General features: G+C 41.2%; 1 protein-coding gene across 1 annotated transcript; it reads left to right on the forward strand.

The window, feature by feature from the left end:
* Positions 1 to 4,402: 4,402 nt before the first annotated feature.
* Positions 4,403 to 10,889, forward strand: LOC121293419 (caveolin-2-like). Its single transcript, XM_041216497.1, has 3 exons — positions 4,403 to 4,898; positions 5,356 to 5,543; positions 8,724 to 10,889. Exons 1-3 carry the CDS (start codon positions 4,743 to 4,745, stop codon positions 8,872 to 8,874), a joined length of 495 nt encoding a protein of 164 aa, XP_041072431.1. The 5' UTR covers positions 4,403 to 4,742; the 3' UTR covers positions 8,875 to 10,889.
* Positions 10,890 to 11,737: the final 848 nt, after the last annotated feature.

The following is an 11,737-nucleotide window of genomic DNA, read 5'->3' on the forward strand; positions in this document are numbered from 1 at the left end:
CATTGTGCAATCACCAGTGAACATCCCCACTCTTGACCTTATGATGGAAGGAAGGTCACTGATGAAGCAGCTGAAGATGGTTGGGCCTAGGACACTACCCTGAAGAACTCTTGCAGTGATGTCCTTGAACTGAGATGATTGACCTCCAACAACCACAATCATCTCACTTTGTGCTAGGTATGGCTCCAACCAGCGGAGAGTTTTCCCCCTGATTCCCATTGACTCCAGTTTTGCCAGGGATCCTTGATGCCACATTGAAGTCAAGACCAGTCAATCTCACCTCACCTCTGGAGTTCAGCTCTTTTGTCCATGATTGAACCAAGGTTGTAATGAGATCAGGAGGTGAGTGACCTTGGCCAAACCCAAACTGAGTGTCAGTGAACAGGTTACTGCTAAGCAAGTGCCACTTGATAGTTCTATTGATGATCCCTTCCATCACTTCACTGATGATCGAGAGTAGACTGATGAGGTGGTAATTGGCCAGGTTGGATTTGTCCTACTTTTTGTGTAGAGGACATACCTGGGCAATTTTCCACATTTCTGGGTAAATGCTAGTGTCGTAGCTGTACTGGAACAGCTTGGCTAGTGGCACAGCGAGTTCTGCAGCACAAATCTTCAGTACTATTGCTGGAATATTGTCAGGGCCCATAGCCTTTGCAGTATCCAGTGCCTTCAGCTGTTTCATGATATCACGTGGAGTGAATCAAATTGGCTGAAGACTGGCATCTGTGATGGTGGGGACCTCTGGAAGAGGCTGAGATGGATCGTCCACTCGGCACTTCTGGCTGATGATGGTTGCAAATACTTCAGCCTTATTTTTTGCACTGATGTGCTGGGCTCCCCTGGACTTTATCCGTACTTGCAGCTACCAGCTCAGATACTGACACTACACTTACTTGGAAGCTAGAATAGAGAGTTGGGATCAGCACGTGGTTCGTTATGCTGGCATGAGAGACCTGCAACCTGTTCAGGAGTAAAGGATGGTTTATTTGCCAGTTCACTGGAGGTCAAGATCACAGATATGTGCTGCTGCAAATGACTCAGGTGAGGATGTCCATGTGGCAGCATACAGGACAGCACTGATGGGAATTGAACACCAAGGTTCTGGGTGCATTGGCTGGCCTGCTGTGCAGCCTCCTGGAGGAATCCAGCTCCAAGTTGGCAGAAGGCATGGCACAGATCTTGCCTTCTCTGCAACCTCTGCTTCATCTCCCTGGCATGTTGCTGATCCAGAATCACTGTCACTGCTGCCTCACACCAGTGTAACCTTTGTGTATACAGGCCACCTACTCTTCCCCCTACACCTGGCCAAGCCTCACCCAAGTACCTCCAAAAACACTCCAGGCTACTTCCAATTGAAAATTGCAATAGAAAATGTTCTCAAAAATCACTTTATAGTACCTACAATTTGGTTGCTTGGCCCTTTAAATAACAGAAATGCAGGACCTACTTCATAGCAGAACACTTATTACTTGCAGAGTAATCCAAGAATTTGTTGCCAAGTTTGGTATCCTGGCATAAGGATAGTGCCAAGGACTTCTCGTGCACACAAGGGTGTCCCCACTTATGTCCTTCTCCTCCCAGCGTAAGGACCATACAAGAAGTAGCTGAGGGTGAAGAGCACCTCACAAAAGCAGCCCTAGGCAGCACTACACAATTGAATTTCACATCCCTTATATATTGCAACTGGACTTAAAGCATCTGCCATCAAGCCAAAGCAAGAAAAAGCATTTCATTTTTGTCATATCTCAGTCAGGGAATGCTGATATTAATATGGAGTTTTGCAGTATAACTCTTTCACATCTGTGGTTAAAAAATATTGCTTGAGTAGATGAGCATTCACCCTGAAACTAATACATTCCATATATTTTTCACAGAATTCAGTTAAATATTAACGTATCCTGCTTTCTCTTCTCAAGAAGTTAGCCTTTTGGCAAGTGCCCCAGTTATGGGAGTTCTGAATACTTTGGCCTTTTTAAAAGGTGCCAGTCAAAACCAACACCCACTTTTGCATTTGCAGCCATCATGGCTGGGTTGAAATAGCTGCTCTTGATAACTGGCCGAACCAACAAACTCTTTTAAAAGAGGAACATCCCTATCCTCAACATATGAGTGCAAAAGACAAGGCTGGAGTTTTTTAAAAATATTCTTTCATGGGGTGTGGGCATCACTGGATAGGCCAGCATTAATTGCCCATTCCTAATTGCCCTTGAGAAGATGATGGTGAGTCACCTTCTTGAACTGCTGCAGTCCATGTGGTGTAGGTACACCCACAGTGCTGTTCGGAAGGGAGTTCCAGCTTTGATTGACAGTGAAGGAATAGCAATATAGTTCCAAGTCAGGATGGTGCATGGCTTGGAGGAGATCTTTCAGATGAAACTTGAAGTGTTTACCATCATCTTCAAGCAAAGTGCCAACTGAATGATCCAGCTTGGCCTCCTCCTGAGTCATTCTTAACAGAAACCAGCCTTCAGCTAATTTGATTTACTCTGTATGATACCAAGAATTTGCTGAGCACACTACATACAGCAAAGGCTATACACCCCAATAATATTCCAGCTGAAGTGCTGAAGACTTGTACTCCAGGATTAACTGTGCCTCTTGTAAGCTGTTCCAGCACAGCTACAACATCACTGGCATCTACCCGACAAAGTGGAAATTTGCCCAAGTATGTCCTGTCCACAAAAGGAAGAACAAGTTCAATGTGGCATTTACCACCCCACCAGTCTACTCTCAGGCATCAGCAAAGTGATGGAAGGTGTCATCAACAGTGCTAAGCAACAGGCACTTACACAGCGAAAACCTGCTCACTGATACTCAGTTTGGGTTCCACCAGCTTCACTCAGCTCCAGGCTTAATTACAGCCTTGGTCCAAACAAGGACAAAAGAGTGGAATTCCTGACGGGAGATGACAGTGACATCAAGGTGACATTTGACCAAGTATGGCATCAAAATAAAAGGCCTAGTAAAATTAAAGTCGATAGGAATCAGAGGGAATTCTCTCCACAGGTTGCAGTCAATACTAGCATAAAAGAAGATGACTGTGGCCAGGTGATGCATAAGTGCGTGGACGCGCAGTAACCCAGAAAGTACTGCAAGGGCCGATCAAAAGTTGTCCCATTTAAGATAACACATGTGCACAGCCGTCACACAAAAAAATTAAAGGTTCCACACATTGAAATGAACAGACTTCCCACAACAAAATAACTAAAGTGAACATTGACTGTGCTTGTTGGAGGTCAGTCAGCTAGCCCAATATATTGTTGCAGGAATTCCTCATGGTAGAGTCTTAGGTCCAACCATTATCAGCTGCTGAATTGATGACTTTTCCTCCATCATAAGGTCAGAAGCGGGATGTTCACTGATGATTGCACAATGTTGAGTTTTATTTGTAATTCTTCAAATACTATACCCATATCTACATGCAGCAAGGTCTGGAAAACAGTCAGGCTTGGGTTAATAAGTGGCAAGTAACATTTGTGCTATATAAGTGCCAGTCCATGATCATCTCCAACAAGAGAAATCAAATCCCTATCAGCAACATTCTGGGGATCACCACTAACTAGGAACTAAACTGGACTAGCCATATAACTACTGTGGCTACACGGGCAGATCTTATGGTGGGAGTTTTGCAGTGAATAACTCACCTCCTGATCTCCCAAAGCCTGTCCATCATCTACAAGGCACAGGCCAGGAGTGTGATGGAATACTCTCCACTCACCTGAATGAGGGTAGCTCCAAAAATACTCAAGAAGCTTAACACCATCCAGGAAAAAGCAGCCTGCTCGGTTGGGACCTTCAACATTCCCCCCCTTCCACCACTAGTGCACAGTTTCCACAGTGTGTGTACCAAATACAAGATGCACTGTAGAAAGTTGCAAAGGTTTCCTCAATAGCATCCCTCAAATCCACCACCTCTACCACCTAGAAGGACAAAGGCAACAGGCACATGGGAACACTACCACCTGCAAGCTATCCGCCAAATCACACATGACTTAGAATAATATAGACATTCCTTCAATGTCACTGGGTCAATATTACTGGAACTCCCTGACAGCACTGTGAGACTACCTTCACCTAAAAGACTGCAATGGTTCAAGACCGCAGCTGACCTCCACCTCCTCAAGGGCAACAAATGCCAGCCATACCAGTGACGCCCACCACTCACGAATGAATAACAAAAAAAAATAATTTTGAAAATAGCACCAGTGAAGTATCAATGTCATTTGTAGTTTACACCGCATCCCACCCCCAAGAAAAAAGTGTAAGAGTTTGCACTTGCTTTAAAGTGAGCTGCATTAGGATCTGGGAAGGCAGAAGGAATGCATATCCAGTGGGAAACGATTTGTTTTCATCTGTCCACGCTAACTTCACAATCGGCTGACTAAAGCTCCAGAATTTAATTAGCTATTAGTAGAAACAGGCAGACACTAAAAGATGAAGCGTGCCCGTTTTGCCGGTGAATTTGCACACCCCGTTACTGTCCCTCCGGCCAGCCAGACCTCTCCGAGGTGCCAGTGAAGGGACGGTGTGTGTATGGGCATCTGTGTTTGGCGGGGGTAGCTGACTGCCTGTTGCTGCAGGCCATGAGGCTCGGCTTGTTTGCAGCTGACAGCGCCCCAAGGGCGTGGCTCTGACCCACATTCGCCGAGGAGCTGCTGGATCGGGATAGACTGCAGGGAGAGTCTGAACCAGGGAAAGGAAATTGAATCAGAAGAGGAGGGGGTGGTGGAGAGAGAGAAATGGGAAAGGAAACGGGTACAATGGAGAGCGGGGTGAAGTTTGAAGATGAGGAATTTTTAAAATCGAGCAGATTGCTTTCTCACCGAGAAGAAACGCCGCCAGAAGAGAAAGAGCATCACAAGCGAGACCCTCACGGAATAAACACTCATGTCAAGGTGAGAGCTCGGACCCGGGAACTGCCAGTTCTCTACCCCGACCGACCTTAAACCGTGTGCTCCTCACCTGGTCGAATAGCAGCTTGTGGGAGGCGGCAGGTACACATTTATTGTAATTGCCCCCCCCCCCCCCCCCCCCCCAAATAATGTGATTGTGACCAGCGGTGGGGTTGAGTTCAAACAGATACGACCCTAGACTCTGAAGGACGAGAGGCAAGTAGTTTGTGTTCTACTGTGTGCAAGAAAGATTAGTGTCACCCAGACCCTCTTTTCGTATTGTGCAGAGGCGCATCAGTCACGAAGTAGAAAAGATTAAAAAGTTGAATTTGTACAAGATCATCAACTTAGCTATTCTGGTGAAGTCGCTCAGCTTATTCGATGCTTTAAAAGGCGTGCTGACATGGTGCCTGTGCTGACCGATGTACTCTACACTCTGTCTCTCCCTCCCTCCCTCCAGGTCTCTTTCGAAGATGTGCTTGCAGAACCTGCTGGTACGCAAAGTTTCGACGGAATCTGGATTTGCAGCCACGTCTCGTTTGAGTTCAGTAAATTTTTGCTGTACAAAGTGCTCACTCTGATCCTCGCCATTCCCCTGGCCTTCATCATTGGCATTTTCTTTGCCGTCTTAAGTTATATCCACATTTGGTAAGCGTGCCTCTTCCCTAAATCCAGGGAGCAGTGTTTGGTTTTGCAGCTTGCCTGCTCCAATTGATAGCCAGTTATAAATTATTTGTAATGGATAAGGTAACATTTATTTCATCTTAGAGATGAAGTCTTATTATGCTAATATGGGAATGTCTTCCCTGCTAATAAAAGGCTCAGTTTGCCAACACAAACTAAACATTCAGCTTTGCATAGTCTTGAGCTTCCTGCATGGGTGCCATTCCCACACCCATTCCCCCAACCTCAAAATTCCCTGTCAATCTAATAGCCTACATATAAAAATGAGTGTAAATCAGAATAAACAATCGGAGCCTAAGGAAGCTTTGAGCTATTTGTTAGAGTGGAGCATCTCATGGTGTGCTTAGTTAGTTTGACTTCTCCCCTCATCCTTCAGCCCAAAACTGTTTTCTCCTGTAAGTTGCTGGAAGTGTGACCAGATAACTGGCAACTAAATGAACAACATAACCATCAGTCTATCTCCTTAACCAGTGAGGGTGAAGGATTGAAAAAGAATTAAGAACTACACAGGAAGAATTGTAGTCAAGTGAAATATAGGGAGAGAGAAAGACTAAATTAAGAGAAAGCAAGGAATAAAATACAGGAAGGAAAAATGGGATTTTTGTAGTCCAGAGCAGTGGATAGTGATGGTAGAGGCTCCAATTTTCTTTCAATCACATGGCTGACCAGCAATCTCTGCTGCTCTTACCATATTGTTTTATTCATTCAAGGGATGTGCTGGGCCAGCATTTATTGCCCATCCCTAATTGCCCTCGTTCGGAGGCATTTAAGAGTCAACCACATTGCTATGGAGCTGGAGTCACATGTAAGGATAACAGATTTCCTTCCCTAAAGGGCATTAATGAACAAGATGGGTTTTTACGACAATCAGCAATGGTTTCATGGTCATCATCAGGCTTTTAATTTCAGGTTTTTAATTGAATTAAAATTTCACCATCTGCTGTGGTGGGAGCATTACCATGGGTCTCTGGATTACCAGTCTGTGACAATACCACTGTGCCACCGCCTCCCCAGAGGAATATGTTGAAAGGATTTACAAGCTGACGTACAACCTGTATGGCCACATTATGAACATATTTTCCTTTGTTGGAATGGGGTTCAAAGCCTGAGCTTCAGACATTATGCTCCTCACTTTAGGACACACCTCATTGTGCCACAAGACTGCCTCAACAATTTACTACCTGTAAGATCGAGACTCTGCAGTTTAAATTGTTCCTTTTCCAGGTTGCAGAGATATTATAGCAATATAAATCTCATTTTGGCGGGGAGAAAAAGTACTTGCGCCCTAACTTCTTGTGGTGAGGTTAATGATCATTTAATGTGCAAATGCAGCAAATTCATGACACTTAAAGGGTAGCTGAGAGAGAGAAGTCATTTCCATGAGGCAAGAAGTAAAGTATTTCTTCCTCACCACATTTAATACTTGATAACAGCAACACTATTAAATCAAATTATTTTGGCAGCAACTTCTGGACTAATATTTCTGAATTGAAACTTGTTTTCATTATTCAACCGTCATTCATGCAGATTGGCAGGTAGATGGAGTTGAGATGCAAATCAGATATGATCTAATTGAATAGCAGAACAGGCTCAAAGGGCCTATGCCTGACCCTATGTTCATATATTTCTGAGCAAAATTAGAGGCCACTTACTGTTAGTGAAGGAAGATAGAATCAGAAGAGGAAATCTAGAAAGAAAGCAACAGAAGATGACAGAGAGAACCAAAAAGGCTGAGCAAAAAGAGAGAGAAAACTTTTTCTCAAGTATAGGATAGTCACTCATCAATCCAAAAGGAATTCAGGAGAAACTTCTTTACCCAGAGATTGGAACTTGCTGTTACATGGAGTAGTTGAGTTGAACAGCATAGATGCTTTTAAGGAGAAGCTAGATAAACATACGAGGGAGAAATGAATAGAAGGGTATGCTGTTAGGGTTAGACAAAGTATGGTAGGAGGAGGCGCGAGTGGAGCATAAACATCAGCACAGGCCATTTGGGCTGAACTATCTGTTTCCACATTGTAAATTTTGTGTCATTAATCACAAATGATTAAGTACCTGAATTCAGGGAAATCTTTAAACTTTTAACGTGACTTATGCTTATTCCATAAAAATGCATTAAAACAGACAGAAGATACAGAGGGTCTTAATGAGGGTGGAAAATATGCTGAAAACGTTGTAACAGAAAATATCATAAACATGGTTTCATTTGCTGCAATACCTGAAAATTTGATTGTAATTTTCGGAGAACCTCTGAGCAAGCACAGTTGCAGAGAATTCACATTTAAGGCTTTATTACTTGGGGATGTGGCCTGTTTAATGGGAAGAGATGTGCTTGGGTGGAGGGATTATTAAACAGCATAAAAGATCAGAGATTTGGCCATATTTTTATTGTGCTCATAACTCATTTAAGCCCATAGTTCATTGATCCTTTAGGCCATGTATTTGATAGCCAGAAAGCACTTGTTACTGGCTGCAAATACGCAGGAAATTCTAGGGAAAGGACTGTATATTTTGGCAACAAATGTAATGTAAAATCAATGTTGTATTAATGAATTATTGTATGTTGATTCCAAATCTTTCTAACTTTTAAAGATAATTAAAATATACTCACGTTCTTAATATTTAAAACATTAAAATAGAATAAAACATTATATTTGGCTATTAGGATATTTTCAATTTGATAGGACATTTGAATGTTACAAAATGGAAAAGTGTGGAAAATTGAAATGAGAAAATACTGAAGCTACACAGGACAGTTAGCTTCTGAAAGAGGAAGTTTAATGTTTCGGGTGGAATTCCTCATCAGAATTGGTATGATGAGGTAGGAGAAGTCCCTTTTACAGTGATTAAAGAGGGAGGGGAAAGCAACAGGTAGATGTCCAGAGTTCAAATGAGCTTATTACTGTGGATGTTAAACAAATTCATTTTATGGGATTATTCGTTATCATATGAGTACACACATAATCAATCTGTTCCAGGCATATACCAGTGACAGTAGGGAATTGATTTAAGGTAGGATGTTGTTGCAGCTCTCAATGGATTGATAATGCACAGATTGAAATGTTGAGTTTTCCATATGTTGACTTATATCATTATGAATCTGTAAGATGATTGTGAATAACTGAGTCCATGTCTTAACTTCAGGTTTCTTATGCCCATTGTGAAGTCCTTTATGATGATGCTGCCCTCTTTTAAATTCATCTGGAAAACTATTATGGACAAGTTCATTTCTCCTCTGTGTCAGAGTATAGGACACTGCTGCTCTGCAGTCAATTTCCGCTTCACTCGAACTTAAAGAAGCAAGAAAAAGATGGTTGGTGATCCGAGGACAACCAGTACCTAAAAGGATTTTTTTCCAGATCTTATGAAAAAAGACTAACATTATCTTTCTTATATTTTTCATTCCAAATGCACTTTCAGAAAGTATCTGACATCTTTTTAAGTATATACGCACTTTTGCATAAAGTTCATTTAAGTATGTACACTTCTAATTGATATTTTCTATTATAAGCCAGGATGCGCACTGTCTGGTAATTAAGGAAGATTTTACAAAGATATTGCCATGCAATAATTAAATCTTGTATTATATATCAAGAAATGCTCATATCCACTTAATACCATATGTTTAAAGCAAAATCCAATCATTTGAGAAGAAACAGCTATAATTTTTTTAAAGTTTTGAGTGTTGGAAATAGATTAGTTTCAGTAATTATTTTGTTATTTGAAAATGTTAGAAGGCAAAGCTGAAGAAATAGAATTCATTTCACCTGCTTCAGGCTGAACAATAAGCAGCAACCATGCAGACAGCGTATTTGCAAAAGTAACAAGATATAAATAATATTCAAACAAAACAATTTGTAGTACATAGCACATTTTCAAAATATGATCGCCAACTCTCCCAGACTTAATTTTTATGATTAGGGACTTGTGTTGCTCTTATTGTCATATTCTCTTATGTCTTCCTCACTGGCCTTATGACTTCATCCACCCTAATTTCCAACTGGTCCAAAATGCTCATCCATCAGTTTTCTTTACTGAACTACATTGGCTTCCAGTTCTGTGGTACATTAAGTTCAAAATTCTTACCTTCATCTTTAAATCCTGCTATTGCCTTCCCCTATCTTATCTCTTCCAACTCTGGGTTTTTCTCCATCCCCTCATCCGTTTGCCAGACCAGTATTGGCAGCTTTTCATCACCGTCTTACTATTTTATTGGATAGCCTTCCCTGAAACCCTCTGCCTCTGCTCTTTATAACTTTCAAATCCTTTTTAAAATCCAAGCTTTCAGTCACTGCTCCTAATGCCCTCATCCATGTCTCGACATCCATTTACTTACCTATTCCTCTTTCCCACTCTTTCACTGCAAAGCACATTGCTATGTTAAGGACAGTATTTAAATGCAAGTCAGGTTGAGCAGTTTGGGCCTATACTCATTACAGTTTAGAAGAATGAGAGGTGATCCTATTGAAAAGTACAGTACAAAATTCTGAGGGGTTCAACAGTAAATGCTGAGAGAATGTTTCCTTTTGTGGGGGAATTTAGAATTAGGGGGCACGATTTCAAAATAAGGGATTTCACATTTAAGATGGAGATGAGAATGAATTTCTTTTCTCGGGGGCCATTAGTGTTTGGAATTCTCTTCCGCAGAGGTCAGTGGCGGCTGGGTCATTGAATATACTCAAGGCTCAGTTAGACAAATTTTTGGATTCACAAGGGAGTCATGGGTTATGGGGGGGGGTGGTGGGACAGGCAGGAAAGTGGAGTTAAAGCCACAATCAAAGCAGCCATGACCCTATTGAATGATGGAGCAGGCTCAAGGGGACGAATGACTTACTTCTGATTCTGTTTCTTATGATCTAATGTAAGTTGTTACAGGTGTGGTTGAGTACCCAATGCTTTAATTGAGAAATGAGATTCAGAACAATCTCATTTATTTCTGCTCAAATGATTAGGTTTTACTTTATTCATGTCCACTTGATATGGTAAAATTATTCAAAATCAGAATATGTAAACACCTTTATGATGCTGAATTTTGTGACTTCATTGGCCAAAATTATGCTATTGTAACAATGTACAATAGTGAAATGTTGGTCATCTTTTACACATTGTATTTTGCAGTTCTTTAAAAGATTGTGTGCACTGCACTTATGTAATCAACTGTTTATATAAATCTACTGCGTAATGTTTGTACATCAGTGGAATAGCTACACCTGTGTTTAAAAAGGCTGAGCCCTGTGCACAGATTGTACCCAGTTAAGATTTATTTTGAGGTACCATTATAAAGTTATAAATTAAAACAGTTCAGTGGCATCAAGCTTTTCTATTTATTACCCCTACAAGATGTGGTCCAATATTAGCTTGAAACCAGAATCAATTTTAATAAGAGCTTAAATATTACATTTAGAGTCAGTTTATCATGTAGACTGTATGATTACTGAATGCAGTTACAATAGGTTTATCTTTTAAAAAAAGATTACACTCTGACTTCTGTGCCTGGCCTGTAGCATTGTCTAAATTGTATTATCTTACAAACCAAAACAAAACAGATTCTGTTCCATGCTGAGTTAACTGACCACAGCCAGGGCAACAATTGAAGTACCAAAACTGATTCAATATTCTTTGGATATGGAAAGCTCACCACAAAGTACCAAGAGGAAGCTTGCAGGCGGAACTGTAAAGTCAGCCTTCTGGAAGGGCCACCTGGTATAAAGTTGTCACATTGAGTGCAAACTGTAAATGTAGCCTTGCTAAACTATGGCAATCTTGGTTACTGTACTGTAACCAAGAGAACCCAGTTACAGTTGAGATACTGCACTCTTGTCTTCAAATCTGTAATGATTTATACTCTGCTGATTAATAGCCACTGTTTCAAATGCTGATTTTAACTTCAATACATAATTAAAGTGCTATTTATAATCTCACCACCTAAACCTAAATTCCAATTGTAATCTCAAAGCCTAACTAAATTATCAACCTCAGTACATAACCTAAATGCCAGATGTAATCTCAATTCTTGACCTTATGGCAAACTAAATTGAATATCTTATTGAAGATGCAGAAAAATTGGATTTATTTTAAAGTACTAGCCAGGACCAGCAGCTAAGGCACCAAAGCATACACAAACAGTCGCAGCCTTACTTGAAAGCTAAAAACTTGTA

The sequence above is a fragment of the Carcharodon carcharias genome, chromosome 21 (genome assembly GCF_017639515.1).
Source record: "Carcharodon carcharias isolate sCarCar2 chromosome 21, sCarCar2.pri, whole genome shotgun sequence".
Taxonomy (NCBI): Eukaryota; Metazoa; Chordata; class Chondrichthyes; order Lamniformes; family Lamnidae; genus Carcharodon; species Carcharodon carcharias.

Bases quoted from the DNA above. Each gene is read 5' to 3' on its own strand.
- LOC121293419 (XM_041216497.1), top strand. From the start codon at position 4,743: ATGGGAAAGGAAACGGGTACAATGGAGAGCGGGGTGAAGTTTGAAGAT. The intron at 4,899-5,355 runs GTGAGAGCTCGG...CCCTCCCTCCAG, and splicing joins GAATAAACACTCATGTCAAG to GTCTCTTTCGAAGATGTGCT. The intron at 5,544-8,723 runs GTAAGCGTGCCT...TCTTAACTTCAG, and splicing joins TTAAGTTATATCCACATTTG to GTTTCTTATGCCCATTGTGA.